The sequence below is a fragment of the Oncorhynchus mykiss genome, chromosome 12, assembly GCF_013265735.2.
Source record: "Oncorhynchus mykiss isolate Arlee chromosome 12, USDA_OmykA_1.1, whole genome shotgun sequence".
Lineage (NCBI taxonomy): Eukaryota > Metazoa > Chordata > Actinopteri > Salmoniformes > Salmonidae > Oncorhynchus > Oncorhynchus mykiss.
Window position 1 is genome coordinate 78,308,892 of NC_048576.1, and position 19,238 is coordinate 78,328,129.

Sequence of the window (19,238 nt, forward strand, 5' to 3'; positions counted from 1 at the left end):
ACAATCCCTTTAAGGACATCATTATGGAATCCATAATGCTTCTTACAGACCCCCCAGTGTTATAAGATGCAACGTCAACAGTAACATCAAAGGATATGAATGCTGTGGTATGATGCCAAGAACAAAATCTGCCTTCAGTCGAATCAATCAAGATGACCTGAGGTGGAATTAATCTTGCCAATTGGGCTCTTATTTTCCCATCCGTGGAGTGTTGAAATTCTATTAGAGCTGTGAATGGACTGTGTTTCTGCTGGGAACTGTATGCTCTCGCTTAACTGTACCTACACCCAGATCAGTGTCTAAACGACTTATGAATCAGAATACTTCCTTCCCTTCAAATGGTTGATTGATCTTCCTGCTCCCAGTTATACTGTACCACAATATATTTCTTACAGTCATGCCCCATCTCCATGCCCCTCCACACCTCGTTCCTAGGCCGTCATTGAAAATAAGAATTTGTTCTTAACTGACTTGCCTAGTTACATAAAGGTACAAATTAATTTTTACAAATTAAAAATAAATAAATAAACATGAAGAGGTTGTTTCAGGGAACGTTCTGAATATCCAAATCAAATCAAACTATTTGTACCGAATACAACAGAACAGTGAAATGCTTACTTACAAGCCCTTAACCAACCATGCAGTTAAGAAAAATACATTCAAAAAGTAAGAAATAATATTAACAAATCATTTAAGTGCAGCAGTAAAATAACAATAGCAAGGCTATATACAGGGGGTACCGGTACTATCAGGTATCAAGGTAAGACCCAAGTGCAGACTGTGAAGGGGCAGGCAAACGACAGGTCAAGGCAGACAGGGGTCGATAATCCAGAGTAGGAGCAAAGGTACTGGGACAGGCAGAGTGGTCAGGCGTGGGGGGGACAGGGTCAAGACAGGCAAGAGTCAAAAACCAGGAGTACGAGAAAAAGAGAGGCTGGGAAAAGACAGAAGCTGACAGGAACAAACGCTGGTAAGCTTGACAAACAAGACCAACTGGCACAGACAGACAGAAAACACAGGTATAAATACCCAGAGGATAAGTGGGTCTTAGTCTTAGGTCAGTTAGGATCACCACATTATTTTAAGAATGTGAAATGTCAGAATAATCGTAGAGAGAATGATTTATTTCAGCTTTTATTTCTTTCATCACATTCCCAGTGGGTCAGAAGTTTACATACACAGTATTTGGTAGCATTGCCTTTAAATTGTTTAACTTGGGTCAAACGTTTTGGGTAGCCTTCCACAAGCTTCCCACAATAAGTTGGGTGAATTTTAGCCCATTCCTCCTGACAGAGCTGGTGTGACTGAGTCAGGTTTGTAGGCCTCCTTGCTCGCAAACGCTTTTTCAGTTCTGCCCATCAAATTTTCTATTGGATTGAGGTCAGGGCTTTGTGATGGCCACTCCAATACCTTGACTTTGTTGTCCTCAAGCCATTTTGCCACAACTTTGGAAGTATGCTAGGGGTCATTGTCCATTTGGAAGACCAATTTGCGACTAAGCTTTAACTTCCTTACTGATGTCTTGAGATGTTGCTTCAATTTATCCACATAATTTTCCATCCTCATGACGCCATCTATTTTGTGAGGTGCACCAGTCCCTCCTACAGCAAAACACCACCAAAACATGATGCTGCCACCCTGTGCTTCACGGTTGGGATGGTGTTCTTCGGCTTGCAAGCCTCCCCCTTTTTCCTCCAAACATAACGGTGGTCATTATGGCCAAACAGTTCTATTTTTGTTTCATCAGACCAGAGGACATTTCTCCAAAAAGTAAGATTTTTTTTCTGAAGTCTTGGCTGATTTCTTTAGATTTTCCCATGATGTCAAGCAAAGAGGCACTGAGTTTGAAGGTAGGCCTTGAAATACATCCACAGGTACACCTCCAATTGACTCAAATGATGTAAATTAACAGTTAAGAAAAATACATTCAGAAACTTCTAAAGCCATGACATCCTTTTCTGCAATTTTCCAAGCTGTTTAAAGGCACAGTCAACTTAGTGTATGTAAACTTCTGACCCACTGGAATTGTGATACAGGGAATTTTATAAGTTAAATAATCTCTTCGTAAACAAATGTTGGAAAAATGACATGTGTCATGCACAAAGTAGATGTCCTAACCGACTTGCCAAAATTATAGTTTGTCAATAAGAAATTTGTGGAGTGGTTGAAAACAGAGTTTTAAAGACTCCAACCTAAGTGTATGTAAACTTCCGACTTCAACTGTACATGTAGGTAGAGTTATTAAAGTGACTATGCATAGATAATAACAGAGAATAGCAGCAGCGTAAAATAGATTGCAAATAGTTTGGGTAGCCATTTGATTAGATGGTCAGGAGTCTTATGGCTTTGGGGTTGAAGCTGTTTATAGAAGCCTCTTAGACCTAGACTTGGAGCTCCGGTACTGCTTGCCATGCGGTAGCAGAGAGAATAGTCTATGACTAGGGTGGCCTTTTAGGGCCTTCCTCTGACACCGCCTGGTATAGAGGTCCTGGATGGCAGGAAGTTTGGCCCCGGTGATGTACTGGGCCGTACGCACTAACCACTGTAGTGCCTTGCGGTCGGAGGCCGAGCAGTCGATATACCGTGCAGTGATGCAACCCGTCAGGATGCTCTCGATGGTGCAGCTGTAGAACCTTTTGAGGATCTGAGGACCCATGCCAAATCTTTTCAGTGTCCTGAGGGGGAATAGGTTTTGTCGTGCCCTCTTCACGACTGTCTTGGTGTGCTTGGACCATGTTAGTTAGGTAATAGAGGTGTACAGGAACTTAAAAGCCTGTAATTTGGTTTATGTAATACGCTTATGAAGTTGACATGTGCGATAGATATCTAGAACATGTCCTCCTCAAGCCTTCTCTTAGTTTCTTCCTGAGCATTGTTTGAGTCCTATGTCTACTTCTGATATGAGTGAATCCTTTCTCATTGCCATTCATGAGGCAAATGACTAAGCTTTCTTTAGCTCCATTCGTGACCAGATTAGTATCCTCGACTGAACATGAAGGTTATTGGATACAGCTGCCTCCATCTCCTTCCTCCACTCTTCTTCATGCACACTAATCAGAGGGATTAGAGTACCAGAGGCGGTCGCCCCAGCAACAGGTTGTGAAAGTGACTGATAAATTAGGCTTCACATACTGTTCTGATGAAACAGACACGGTCTCATGCACAGAGCTATCACTGAAGACCACCGCAACCTGTATCAGACCACATTTCATGTCTTAAACATTGTCCACCAGCTTCAAACTGCTGGAAAAACAATATTTTTTGGTTATTTCACAGCGATTTAGATGGTACAATGATTCCCTACACTATTCAGTGCTTGCTTTCTCACATAAACTGAAATTGAGAAAACAGTGTAGAATTTTTGCAACCAGGAAATTAGCGATTTTCGCTAGATAATACAGCCACAAAGTCGAGCAGCTGCCGCTCCGGCGGGAAAAGTACACAGCCAATCACAAGACTGGTGGGTAAGTAATACTGTGAAACATTATCAATTATCGAAACATATTAGCGACAGATATATTATGGACATTTTCTAAAATTACAATTCAAAAATGTAAAACAATCCAATGTAGCACCTTAAGAGAGTGTTATGAAATGATTTCAGTGGGTTGATTGAGGGACAAGGTTTCATTTTTTTTTTCTCTCTCTCTCTCTCTCTCTCCGCCAGCTGGCCCCAGACGATGCATGGAAATGTCCCCACTGTAAGCAGCTGCAGCAGGGCATGGTGAAGATGAGCCTGTGGACGCTGCCTGACATCCTCATCCTCCACCTCAAGCGCTTCCGGCAGGTGGGCGAGCGCCGCAACAAGCTGGCCACGCTGGTGCGCTTCCCCCTAGACGGCCTAGACATGGCGCCCCATGTGGTGAAGAGGAGTCAGAGCACCCGGCTGCCCCCCCACTGTCCTCTGCCCCCCCACGGCCCTCTGCTCCCTGGCCCCCTGCTCCCTGGCCCCCTGCACCCGGCCTGGAAACAGCCCTGCCCACCCGACGTGGCCCCTCCAGACTTCCTATATGACCTCTATGCCGTATGTAACCACCACGGAGGCATGCACGGGGGACATTACACAGGTTTGTATGGAGGGACTGTCTGGCTGTCATATTCACATCCTATAAATGTTCTATGAAATATCAATCTCATTGAAAGTGGTCTTTAATCAGCAAGGTGTCTTGAAGTGAGATCCAGTCCAAAAATGTGTTTGATGGTGATGATAATAAAGATATGGTGGTGGTTTGTTTAGTATGTCTGTAAGTACACACTGTTGTGCATGTCTGAACAGGTGTCTGTGTCTCTGTGCAGCGTTCTGCAGGAACTCATTGGACGCCCAGTGGTATGGGTATGATGACAGCAGTGCAGAGCCAGTCACAGAGGGGGAGGTGTGCACACGGGGAGCCTACATCCTCTTCTACCAGAGACGCAACACCATCCCTCCATGGTCAGCCAGCTCCTCTCTCAGAGGTGAGCCGTGTTGACAAGTCCATTAATTAAGCCACAGTCTGCAATATGTCCTGCAATTCTATTGTGTCATTTCAATAGATGATATATACCAATTGGTTCTTGAAGAATACTGACCTTTAGAGGTCTTCAGTTGAAAGTAAGTCCATGTAATGGAAATAAGGCTTCTGATATCCATTATTGGTGAAATGATGGCTTTCATCACCCAATAATGAATGGTACTTCACTGACAGCATCCAGACATTTTTCTAATTTAAAGCATTAATGTTGAAATCAAAAGAGTGTATGATTGGCAGTGTGTAATGACGTTGTCCATCATAGGATTGAGGTACAGTAAAGGCATACTAGGTTTGGTTTGCTCCTAGCAGAAGCCGGATAGGCAAAGGGAACGTCTGTGCATTGCATACTCCCTTAAAAGAGTTTTGCTTAAAAATGAGAAAAAAGCTGCAATAGCGGCAATTGTCCCTCTTGAGACGCTGTAGCCAGTATACACTTCCTCAAAATAGTCAGAATTAATCTAAGATAACTCAAGAAACCTATCATTCATTTTGACATTTTTGCAGTGGAGATCTTAGTTGTGCATTTTTACATCTAACTAAGATGTTTGGTGCATTATTTCACAATGAAAAAGTTTATTGAATAATCCTTACTGTTGACCAATCTCCGACCAAGGGGCATAGGCTTCCAAACTAACAACAACTAACAAAATGTTGTCGTAATATATGCACAAACTCTTCCCGGAATGTTTCGGCTGGGAAGCATGCGGACGCCTACTGTCCCCCTCTAGGAAAAGGAGACAGGTTTGTATGTATTAGCTGTGTTGAGAGTCCAGTAGATGACACTTTGCTCTCTATAACAGTGTTCTTCTACTTCTACAGGCTCCACCAGCTCCTCCACGTCAGACCACTGGCTGATCCGTCTGACGCGGGACAGTAAGAGGGACAGCCTGTTCTCTGGGGGGTCCACCTCTGGCCCTCCTGGCCCCACACCAACCCTTGAATCCCCAGAGCTCCCTGTGTTCGAGGACGAGCATCTCAAAACAGAGACAGGTGAGTAGCACATTTGGACACCATTTCCCCAGTCTGTCTCTAAATAAATAAAACCACTATGGTCTGATTGGTCTGAAGTTCTAGTTGTTACTCAAAGAGGATTATATCTTTGAGATAATGACATCATTAAAAAGCAGATGATTATGTAGATAAGTCGATCAATGAACCATTATAAAAGAGGAGGAATATGAGGGAAAATCCTAACTGTGTTTGTTTTTCTTCTGGGTCCAGATGGGTTTGAGAATAAGCCATTTGTCCGAGGCACTCAGGGCAGGAGCGTGAGCATGAGGTCACCCACTAAGACCAAGGACACCCTGAGCAAAGTACTGCCCCTGCGCTGGTCCTTTGGTTCCAAGGACCGCCCCAAACCCTCCGCCCCCAGGCGAGGGGAGCTGGTGGAGTACCTGGAGTCAGGGCGCAGGCCGCGGTGCACCAAGGACCCCATCATCACCCTAGTGGCCACCCCGCCCCAGGGCGGGCACAGGGACCTGGGCAGCTCCCCCAGTGTCAGCAGCCTGAGCTGCATGGACAGGTCCAACTCTGAGGCCTGCGACTCCCCAAGAGTACCAGAGGGCCAGAGCAGGCCTACCGTAGAGAGGAGCTCTAGCCTGGGGCTCAGTATTATCACTAAAGCCAAGGATGACAGCTCACTGGGCCGGAGGTCCTCCAAGAGGTTCAGGCAGGACCAGGGCAGGACCCTGGACCATCACCCTCATAGAGGCTCTACTGATGGGATCCACATCAGCCACAGTGCCCCCCCAAGTAGGGACTCCACACTGAAGAGACCCAAGGCCCAAGCAGGGCTGACCTCCAGGGTAGGGGTGCTGCAGGCTGGTCTACAGCCTGAGGAGAGGAAGGGGATGAGGGGTCAGGAGGTAAGGAGCCACGACAGCCTCTTGTCCTTTTTCAAATCAGGCTTCCTGAAGAAAGACACTCAGAGTACACCTAGCAAGGGGGAGGTGGTCCGGGTAAATGGCCACGGACGAACCAGCAAGGGGGAGGAAGTCCGGGCCAATGGCCATGGACGAACCAGCAAGGTGGCAAACGGTAGTTTGTCTAAACTCTCCCTCTCCAATGGGACCCTGAACGGTGTAGCGCTGGAGGAAAAGAGGGCCAACAGCGCCTCTAGAAGTGACTGCCGTCACAGCAAAGGGCAGCTTGTCAACGGGAGGGCAGGGAGTCACAGCTCTGCTGCTGACATCAAGCGTGCCCACAGCTCCAGTAACATCCAGACCAAATTGGACTTGACCCTGCGCAGGTGTGCCTCTCTGCAGAGGAATGGGCAGGTAGCTCCCCCGGCCCCCCGCAGCAGCCTGGCCACAGACAAGCCCAGCTATGCCGCCCTGCAGCGGGCACGCTACAGCACCACCTCCCTGGGCAGGCAGCAGAGACCCGTCCCCGAGTCCTGCTTCTGACTCCCTCCGCACCACTAGGCTAATTGGCTGCTGCCACAGTAGTAGAGTTACCTGGCCTGTGTGTCTCTTTATTTAGAGTTTCTGCCAATGCTACTGTCAGGGTTAGCATGTTAGTGTGAGCTGAGCAGTCTGGCCACCACTGCTAGAGCAGAGGAATAGTCACGGTGTTACTATAAGACAGGTTCTTAGGGGAGGCTTTGCCAACAGCTGAAATCAGTAATGCAGTGCGTAACAGTTAACTGTCTGTCATAGTCTTCTGTTTAATGTAAGTGCCTCTGTGACAGTTCAGAATGATTGTTTGTTGAACACTGGAACCACGCTATTGATTGACACACATCACATCCAGACGGTCACCAGGTCTCTGTAGTATAGCCAGCAGAGCTGTTGTTTCTGAAGGGCATCATGTACCCTCTGTTAACACTGATGTTTATTGACGTATTGTCTTTGTGTGTACATGAATCTATGCAGACTGTGTACAATGGAGAGGTACAACTGCTGTATTGTGATCATATTTATTCCACAAACATGTCAAGCATCGTTCTTGGTTGTATGCTGTCCTTGATTTTCTATTGATGTAGCCATGGAGGAACATCCTGCACAGAAAGATTCAGTTAAATGATTGTCTGTCTGTGCTTCCACTGCAAACTGTTTGCTGGGACCTCATACACTTATGTTATTGCTAATATTCATCATGTATCATCTTCTGTCAGTGGCAACTGGCAACTGAAAGAAATAAGTACTGTAATAACCTGGTTGTTACACACCTGTTACTGACTACCGTACGGTAACGACGGTGTGTGATTAGAGGAGAAGTAAGGGTAGAGGAATGAAATGGTGATTTATGTTCGTAACTAACATGATTGAAATACTGGGTTGAAAAGAGGGTAGTTTGCACACCATGTACTCCAGCACAGTGATGGTCCTGTATACTCCACAATAGATTTAATGGATCTTGAACCAAAGTTTGTGTCAATCAGAACATTCATCAGGACCCTGAAAAAGGTCTAGATAATCTAGTTTAAGATTCATTGTGGAGCATACAAGAATACCTGACCTTACCGGACTTACCGGACTTACCTTACCGGACTTTCTATTTTAAATCTAAATGGAAAATAATTATCAAAAAGAGCCACTTGAGAGTTTTGTACATTGACTTGTGTGAACTTAGATGGGTGCTATTATGTGATGGTGAACTGTTGTGGAACCTCCTCACACCAGTGGTTTAGGTCAGCCCCTTATAGAGCACCAGGGACAGACTGACAGCCCATTTCAAGGCTTTTAATGTCACTCCCTGTATCTCCCCACTGCTGAGCTCCAGAGAAAGTTACTGCCTGTGTTTCACAATAACTCACCAGGGGGGATTAAACCGGCTTCCCTGTTGCCATGGCAAACTCCCTTAAAGATACCAACTGTGAAGGTGCTGCTGGCTGTTGTCCTCTGTAGAGGGGCAGGGATTTCTTGATTTTCATTCATTTTCAACCCAAAACATCTCTTGACTTAGCTTCCAATGTACAATACATGACGATCTATTACATTACATGAAGATCATTTTGTATAGAGTGCTGTAATGCATTTTAATTGTCAGCCATAGGGTACATGCCAATTCAGATATATGCACATTCTGTGTATGTTCTAGTCAGTGCAGATTTCCCAGCAACAATGGATGGAAACGTATGATGTGTGTTTTATGTTAGGAGGGTGTAGAGCACATGTGTTTGAGCTTTCATCAACTGTATATGAACATATGTAGAAGTAATATTACCAACACAATGGCATACAGTGCTTCTGTAAAGGGAAAAATACTATCAGAGTTAATGTATTTATCTATTAGATTTCTGAGTTACTTAATTACTTAGGCCCATCGCCCCATGAGAAGCATAGGCCATCAACTGGCCATCAACTGAGTTGACTTCATGTATCTGAAATTATCTAGAATTTAATCCCAATGAAATGATACAATAATTTACTATTCTCCTAAACTATAATGTTAATGTGTAGGACATATGATTGTGTTAGCAGACATACAGTAGTAGCTATGCAATATACTGGACCATATGGGATGCCCCATATGCATCATCATAACTTCTTCTAATGGGGATTGGTTGATGACACTACACCATCAACCATCATGACAAATTGGTTGATGACACTACACCATCAACCATCATGACAAATTGGTTGATGACACTACACCATCAACCATCATGACAAATTGGTTGATGACACTACACCATCAACATTGTCTGATGACACTACACCATCAACATTGTCTGATGACACTACACCATCAACATTGTCTGATGACACTACACCATCAACATTGTCTGATGACACTACACCATCAACATAGGCTGATGACACTACACCATCAACATTGTCTGATGACACTACACCATCAACATTGTCTGATGACACTACACCATCAACATTGTCTGATGACACTACACCATCAACATAGGCTGATGACACCACACCATCAACATAGGCTGATGACACCACACCATCAACATAGGCTGATGACACTACACCATCAACATAGGCTGATGACACTACACCATCAACATTGTCTGATGACACTACACCATCAACATTGTCTGATGACACTACACCATCAACATAGGCTGATGACACTACACCATCAACATAGGCTGATGACACTACACCATCAACATAGGCTGATGACACTACACCATCAACATAGGCTGATGACACTACACCATCAACATAGGCTGATGACACTACACCATCAACATAGGCTGATGACACTACACTATCAACATTGTCTGATGACACTACACCATCAACATAGGCTGATGACACTACACTATCAACATAGGCTGATGACACTACACCATCAACATTGTCTGATGACACTACACCATCAACATTGTCTGATGACACTACACCATCAACATAGGCTGATGACACTACACCATCAACATAGGCTGATGACACTACACCATCAACATAGGCTGATGACACTACACCATCAACATTGTCTGATGACACTACACCATCAACATTGTCTGATGACACTACACCATCAACATAGGCTGATGACACTACACCATCAACATAGGCTGATGACACTACACCATCAACATTGTCTGATGACACTACACCATCAACATTGTCTGATGACACTACACCATCAACATAGGCTGATGACACTACACCATCAACATAGGCTGATGACACTACACCATCAACATAGGCTGATGACACTACACCATCAACATTGTCTGATGACACTACACCATCAACATTGTCTGATGACACTACACCATCAACATTGTCTGATGACACTACACCATCAACATAGGCTGATGACACTACACCATCAACATAGGCTGATGACACTACACCATCAACATAGGCTGATGACACTACACCATCAACATTGTCTGATGACACTACACCATCAACATAGGCTGATGACACTACACCATCAACATAGGCTGATGACACTACACCATCAACATAGGCTGATGACACTACACCATCAACATAGGCTGATGACACTACACCATCAACATAGGCTGATGACACTACACCATCAACATTGTCTGATGACACTACACCATCAACATTGTCTGATGACACTACACCATCAACATAGGCTGATGACACCACACCATCAACATAGGCTGATGACACCACACCATCAACATAGGCTGATGACACCACACCATCAACATAGGCTGATGACACCACACCATCAACATAGGCTGATGACACCACACCATCAACATAGTCTGATGACACTACACCATCAACATAGGCTGATGACACTACACCATCAACATAGGCTGATGACACTACACCATCAACATAGGCTGATGACACCACACCATCAACATAGGCTGATGACACTACACCATCAACATAGGCTGATGACACCACACCATCAACATAGGCTGATGACACTACACCATCAACATAGGCTGATGACACTACACCATCAACATAGGCTGATGACACTACACCATCAACATAGGCTGATGACACTAGCTCAAATGTTATGCCTTTTTTTTATTCACTTGTTCTCATCAATTTTGTTTCTGCAACCTTATTTAACTTTTCTGTATCACTTTGTTTACCAAAACGAGCACTTGTTTTGGAAGTGACCCTAAATGAAGGATGCTTTCCTTGGGAGGGCATGGGTTGACTATATTTTATATGCAACTTTTGTAAAAGTCTACATTTTATACCTGATTTGTAATTATGCAAATGAAGGCTCCAGATGATCAAATCAGATAATGTATGCTTCTGATTAGAGAGCAACGTCAGGATAAAGCACAAGTGGACTTTAATTGTGAACTTAACATATATATTGTATCTGCTTATTACCATACTGGAATTTATTTCAATTGCAAATTAAACACAGCTTTTCTCACAACTACTCTCTTTATTATATCATAATACAAACGAGGAGATATTCAATTGCATGTGTCATTGTACTGTACAAAGCACTTTACCTGAGACATGCAAAGAAAAATGCATCAACAAGATACTATATCACTTTTTTCCTTTCACCCTGTTGGTTGTCCAAATGGTAGTGTTTGTTAATCATCAACTTGTTATTGTACGCTTTCTTTGTGCGCTTATTACATTTTAGACTGACATCCCAACATCTGTCATTTTGGAGTCTTTTTCATGGCTTCAATCAAAGCGTAATTTCTCTGGCATATTGCCAAGCTTTATGATTGTTTACAACATTTATAATTAAAATGCAAAGGCGTATGTATTTCTCAATCTACACGCCTGACACTGAAATGGGGCAGTTGAAAGGCTGTGCCATTTGCAGTAGCTTTATGCACTTAAAGCTAGAATCCTTCATTGAAACAATAACAAAGCGGCCACTCTACTTCTGTTTTGCTAACAAAGCTGAGTGAAGGACCTGGAGAAATATAACCACGCTCAAATTCATAGACTGAGCTATGAATGTAAGGACTGACCATCCATGATATCAAAATTGGAGTATGAACCATGTTTTGAGGCTATACAGTGTTTGTTACCTTATACTTTTTTTTAACACACTTTTGGGTTCGTCAGTTGAACTAAGCTCATGAGGCATTTACACATTATAAGTTCAAAAATGGATGTAGCATCTAAGGATTCTAGCTTTAACCGATGACCTCAACATATTCTATTATCACACAATACAAAATGTATACATTTTCCTTTTCATGTAATCTCTAATGTGTTGGCACATTAAAGTGATGGTAAAGTACAGACTCTACTAATAAAATTCATAAAGTCAGTCATACCAGTATACTTGATCACACTGAAGGGTTGTTGGGTTGTGTTGTGTATGTTGTGTTCAGCAGCTTTATGGATGACCCATTCTCTTGGCTGATGTGATGTTTATGTTTTGAAGAATAAAAGCTATTGATATCTTCAGTCCCCTCTTTCTTTGTGCTGCGCTCAGTAGCCTGCAAGATGTAATTACTTCTCCAGTAAAGAAAACACAGCTGTAATGGGTTACTTGATGGCATTCTGCAGTGCCACTAACACTTAGTGGCACTACTATACAACTCAAATATGAACCAATCTCTTTTTTAAACTGCATCATAGCAGCCTTAATATTGATTGGAGCAGCAGTGCAGTTTAAATAACTCTGTAATCATTTTGCTTTCATTAAAATTTGGCTGAAGATTCCTTTTTGAAGAGTCTTTGTTCAAGTGAATAAGGGCTGAATCAATCGCTGGAATTGAAATGATAGGGAGCACCGCAATTTGACGTGGTGGAAAACTGAATGGGTCGTGCATAACATGTCAAGCTTGTTACCCACAGACAGGCTAGAAATGTTTTAACAATATGTATACTGTATATATTTTAAGGCTGCATTAAATTGCCCCTCCCTGCTGCACATAACAAGCTTCCCTTCACTCTGTCACAATGGGATTTATGGATGATTTAAGATGACGTCGTTAACCCGGTTACTTTATTTGGCATTAATAGGCACTTACTAAATATGTGTTATTTAACGTCTTGAGATGGGAAACATGTTTTTTTATTAAGTTGTGACAGAATGTAAACATTTTGTAAAATAAAACATTTATACACTACTCAAGGCACCTAAGTTTCTGTCTTCACTAGTTTCCCGCTGATACACACAATTAGTTTAGTCCATTCCCCAGAGCAGGCGTTAGACACTCTGCTGTGTCTTATCTAAACATGGGGAAACATTCCAAGTCTGTTGTTTGTCAGAAGCACCACCTACAGGATGTAATCACTCTGAGCTACTGAGGCATGTGCTCCTTTAGTTAGGGGGTGTGTGGGGAGGGGTGGGGGGCAGTGAATTCATGTGGAGAGGTTAAAGTCCTGCAAGCTTTTTCAACCTTTAATGATATATGCTTACTGTTGTTATCTGAACAATAGCAGAAATTGTAAATACAAATGTTCTGTTCAACCATGTATATAAATGACATACAGTACATGTATAAAGTACAGATACTACTAGTTATGCTTCATATATTCCATGGCAGAAATCTGAGATCTTGAGGCACACAAAAACATTATCAAAAATAAAAAAGTTTGGCTTGGCAGCACTGGATTGAAATGTGCAGTTCCGCCCCATTTATATAACATGCAAATTGCATCACTTAGCATGCCTGTCTGTGTTGGACATCAGATGCATATTTGGATATCAGATAGTGAATTAGATCTTCAATTTCAGACAATTGGAACAGAACATGAATGGTTTGGAGCATAAAGGATGTGGGGACTGGAATTCGGGCCTTACTATACAGTATGTTCAAAAAACATTGTGTGTTTATGAAGTGTTTGTATGGATTGACAAAGGCTGAGTTTAGACCAGCTATACATGTCTAAATCTAATCAGTAAACGTGTATTTACCTTACATGTTTGAACTGTGTGGTCCTCTCTGTTTATTTTTAATACAGACTCTCCTTGTTATCCCTAGTGCAATGAAATGTCAGGTGAAACATTCTACATTCTGCTCTTGCTTTTATCACCCTTTTCAAAATAACGGACATTTCAAACCACAACGAGGAGGTTTTTAATTAAAGCATTTGACTAGTCCGGGCCTATCAGTTAACAAGCACTCCAACCAGAAGTTATCTATATGCCTGGTGGACTATGCACATTCCTTCTGTTTTGTGAAGTGATTTAACTACTCAGCTCATAAGAGTCAAAAAGTTGCATTTTATTGTGTTTTGATTGAGGCAGTAATTAATGAGTGAAAATAACTAGATAATATACACTGAGTACAAAACATTAGGAACACCTTCCTAATATTGAGAAAGATGTGATCTGGAGGCACACCAATAAAAAAAGAATAATGGAAAACATTTGTCTTGGCAGCACTGGATTGAAATGTGCAGTTCCACCTCATGTACTGAATGTATAACATGCAAATTGCATCACTTACCAAGCCTGTCTGAGTTGGACATCAGATGTATAGTTGGACATCAGATAGTTAATTAGGTCTTCAATTTCACTATTATCAAACCACCCCAGCTATTATTACCTAGAATGCATCATGCATTACAAAACAGGTGGCTCATAGACAGTGTTACCCAAAACAAAATGTAAGAATGTTTACTATGTTTAACATTGTTTCTGTTTGTGACTCATTGCAGGTTTTACTGAAATCCAATTAGCAATGATGATGAAAGATTAAATGTAATGGGGGTAGTTATACAATGTATCTATTGAACAATTAATGGAGAACAACCCAAAAATAGAAGACAAATAAACCACACATACGCGTAAACCACACATACTCAATCTTTTTTGTTGATACAGGATAGAGTGGGCTCTGCATATTGTCTGGCCTCTGACACTGTGTGAAGGAGTGTGTGAGTGAGTGTGTGTGTGAGTGAGTGAGTGTGAGTGAGTGAGTGAGTGAGTGAGTGAGTGAGTGAGTGAGTGAGTTAGATAGTGAGTGAGTGAGTGAGTGAGTGGGTGAGTGAGTGAGTACGTGAGTGAGTGAGAGTTGAAATAGGGTATAATAAAAGGCTATTACGCAGGGAGTAAACTGAACATTGCTTGGTTTGGGGTGGACATATTAATCTTTCCAGGCATTGTTCAGCCGACTGTAGCCCTAGTCCATGATAATGGAGCCTGAAGAGTTGGTTTGAAAGGATTCCAGGAACATGTTACATAGCCTATGTGATTTTGTGTAGAAAGTCTTATTTCGCCATAAATTATCTACCCAATGTAACTGAATAATACCCACCTACAGCATGCAATGTCCATAAAGCAGGTAATAACCACCTACAGCATTCAACGCCCATAAAGCAGTTAATAATACCCACCTACAGCATTCAACGTTCATAAAGCAGTTAATAATACCCACCTACAGCATTCAACGTCAATAAAGCAGTTAATAATACCCACCTACAACATTCAACGTCCATAAAGCAGTTAATAATACCCACCTACAGCATTCAACGTCCATAAAGCAGTTAATAATACCCACCTACAGCATTCAACGTCCATAAAGCAGTTAATAATACCCACCTACAGCACTCAACGTTCATAAAGCAGTTAATAATACCCACCTACAACATTCAACGTCCATAAAGCAGTTAATAATACCCACCTAAAGCATTCAACGTCCATAAAGCAGTTAATAATACCCACCTACAGCATTCAACGTTCATAAAGCAGTTAATAATACCCACCTACAGCATTCAACGTTCATAAAGCAGTTAATAATACCCACCTACAGCATTCAACGTTCATAAAGCAGTTAATAATACCCACCTACAACAGACAGATGTGAGGTTGTTATTTAAGGTATATATGGCGTCAATGTAAATGACTGGAAATGTAAATGATTACTCTAATGGAAAAATGGAAATGAAGGCCGTTCACCAACGCTCTCTGTGTGATTTTTATTTACAGTATGTTTAAAAAAAAAAAACACACACAATTTCTATTTCACTATTTCTGCAGCCTATAATAGGACAGCGCTTAATTCCAAAAGCACTTATGTGCATTGCAGTAAGATATTGCTTTCATCTGGGTTTTTCCTTTGGTAATGGCCATTTTGAGTTACTGAGTGAAATTAAATACTTGATGTTCATTATTAATACATTTGTACCCTGGTGCAGTGTTGTGGTTCCATAAATGAGAAGTGAACCAGAATCAATTTTAATACCACTAATGAGTTGGTAAAGCGGGGTCAAAAATTGGATTCCCTTCGTATTTTGATTGTTTTTTCCTTCATTTTACTCCTCACACATACACACAAGTGCACATTATTGTCAAATTAGTACTAAATATATTTGATTGAACACCAATTCAGGTACTTTATTTCTGGACAATGTTGGAAGGGAATCCAATTTTCCTGGGAATGTAATAACAATAGTAATGTATGGGTGTATGGGTTTGAGAGCGGCAGAGTTCAATATTGCATTTTCCTCCTTCTAAAGCAAGCCATTACTACCTTACAAATGGTTCATTTCCAGCCCAGTTATAACTTTGCCATTTTCCAAGATTACCAGCAGATAACCTGCCTCTCTTCTACAGCAGCCATCAGGTAAAATATTGCTTTGTTTGGACAGAATGCTTTTTCCTCTTTTATGTGTGCTCCCCCTTCTCTGAGAATAAGAGCTCTTCACAAATACACAAAATGCACTCTAGCACAGACAGTTCTGCTGCTACTGTATTGCATTGGTTTTTCTTACGTCTCATGCTTTAGTTCTTTATTGTGACATCTAGAAATCTCTTTGGATCAATTGCAGTCATTCAACACTGTATGGTGCATGAAAACATTATTTTCCCAAAGATAACAACAGTGGTTTCCTTGGTGATCACAGACATTACATGGTAATAGCCAGGCTGCACATATTCAATATTACAAAATTACTAAGGACAACATATTAGTTGACGTCAAAATCCCATTCAAAGACAGCACACAATAATACATCACAACTTTCTCAATGATCACAGTCATCACACAGGTCCCAGTATAGACATAGATTACATTACGACAATGTGTGATTTCCCTGCATCTCAGATCACTGACTGGACGGACCGATGACAGAATCACAGAATATCACATATCTACAAATAAACCTGTTTTAACACATTGAACTGAAGTGGAAATCTGTCAAATGTGATTATCATCAAAGAAAAAAAAATACAAATTGTTACCACTTTAAACAGAACTGCAAAATAGCGTTATTGATAACTGTGGGCTGACATCCTTTTATAAAAGTTCACATTGTTACTAATAGCCTACAGTTCAATTGCCTACTGAATACTAGTACAAAGTCCCTGTATTCACAGTGCCTTCATGGGAGCATGATAGGATAGGATTAATAGGATGAAGTTGAATGTCCCTGTAGGGAAAAGTGTCTTATAAACACAGCACTGCTGTGTACAAAATAGATACTGTACACACTCAACATACTACATACATTGCACGTTAACCCTGTCATGTTGTTGCCAGCCTTACTTTGCTACCTGACAACTTTACGGTTTTTACTTTTTAATTACTGTATATATTTTTAGTTTTTCCCTCACTCAACTTTTTTTTCATTCAACTTTTTCACTCCGGACGCTTTATCTGCACATGGTTCGTCGGGACTTCCAACAGCCGAAGCTAAGTAGTAACATTAACATGATACCTTCTAATTGCAGTCGCTGTATTCATAATATACAGGAGAACGATCGCCTTACGGCGAGGATAGCTGTGTTACAAGCCCAGCTTCAGACGCAATCGTTAGGCAAGGGTAATTTCAGCGTAGGAAAGGATGAAACAGCGTCTGTGCCACCAGTAAGTACATATAGTAACGTTAGTATAAATCTCCTCGCTCGGTCACCGAGGTAAAGACAGTTTCAAGTTCGATATTCAACGGATATTCGCGCTTTCAAACCACTTGAGCCACAGACTCCAAATAAGTGTCATGATGTTGGAAAAATTTAGCACAACATTGCACAGGTCTTATTTTCACGATTTAGACGTTAATTTGCTTTCCAAAGCTAATGTGTAAATGTGAGCAGCGTCTTGTATTCCTAGTTTAATTAGTTAGGGAGCGTGAAAAGTACAAACTTTTTTTTTTACATTCAAATTTCAATAGCTCCTTGGTCATGTGACATACTTACTTCAATCAACGTTCAGAATGTTCACTGACTACTCTTCTATATTGCACACCCTTTAATTTGTCAATTTTCATCTCACACGTTTTTACATGAATTTTTCCAAATGTAGAATTTCAATAGCTCTTTGGTTATGTGACCTGGGGACTTCAAACACGGTTCAGAATGTCCACTCAGTGGGCCTACACATTGCACACCCTTTAGTTTGTCCATTTTCATCTCACATGGTTTACATTCATTTTTCAATATGTAGAATTTCAATAGCTCCTTGGTCATGTGACCTGGTGACTTCAAACAAGGTTCAGAATGTCCACTGACAACCCTTCTATATTGAACACCCTTTAGTTTGTACATTTTCTTCTCACATGGTTTTACATAAATTTTTCAAAATGTAGAATTTCAATAGCTTCTTTCTTTCACATGGACACTGAAAAGATCCGCAAATGGCTGGAATGGATCAAGGACAGGAGAGGTGTTTAAACAGAGGTTCTTAAAGAAAGGCGCACAGGTAGGCCTCATGAAAAACAGTGTTTCATATGCTCTTTTTAATCACAGTAATAGGCAGTGATTTGTCAGTCACAGTGAGCTTGATAACCTGAAATAATCATTTTTATAGCATCACTTTCATATACTGTACATGAAGACAAATCCTTCTACGTTGAGTATTAGAACACAGTTTACATAACCTGATAATGGCTTGATATTTGAGTGCATTCACAACAAGCCACCTGCAGACAACTTACAAAATGCAATATTGCATTTGAGGGTTCGTTTTTCTAATGAAAATTGTTATTTGATGCATGGCCTACTATTTTTAACTGAGAAAATAAATTCCTTGATTTAGGTACATTTTTGTGAAGAGGTATGAGGGTTGTGATATGGGTCATTTAATAGTAAAATCATTTAAGGCATCAATACATTTCTATATTGCTTCCCCAGCATGAACCATCAGGCCAAGTGTTTTTGGTTGACCCTGCTGGACAGAAAGAGAAGGAGGAATCGGAACATGCTGCATTCAAAATCAGGTCTTAGTTATTCCATTGTACTGGATCTAATACATATTAGCATTTGACATACATTCATAAGTGTAATACTTTTTTATGACATACTGTGAAAAACTCTATTGGCTGCTGGCTCTGTCACTTTCAGACATGCGCAGAGCAGACTTCAACCACAGGGATTCTCTGTAAAGAGAGAGTAATCCAAAAGGCACAGACACACCCCTTGACTTTCAATTGGCAC

General features: G+C 41.4%; 1 protein-coding gene across 1 annotated transcript in view; it reads left to right on the plus strand.

Annotated features, from left to right (window-relative positions):
* LOC110538507 (ubiquitin carboxyl-terminal hydrolase 43) overlaps positions 1–10,254 on the plus strand; it is a 94,376-nt gene extending 84,122 nt beyond the window's left edge. Inside the window, exons 12-15 of the mRNA XM_036938592.1 lie at positions 3,668–4,067; positions 4,297–4,455; positions 5,331–5,501; positions 5,733–10,254. Of these exons, the coding sequence (XP_036794487.1) occupies positions 3,668–4,067; positions 4,297–4,455; positions 5,331–5,501; positions 5,733–6,916 (1,914 nt within the window). The 3' untranslated portion in view covers positions 6,917–10,254. The remainder of the gene's footprint in view (positions 1–3,667; positions 4,068–4,296; positions 4,456–5,330; positions 5,502–5,732) is intronic.
* The last annotated feature ends 8,984 nt before the right edge of the window (positions 10,255–19,238 follow it).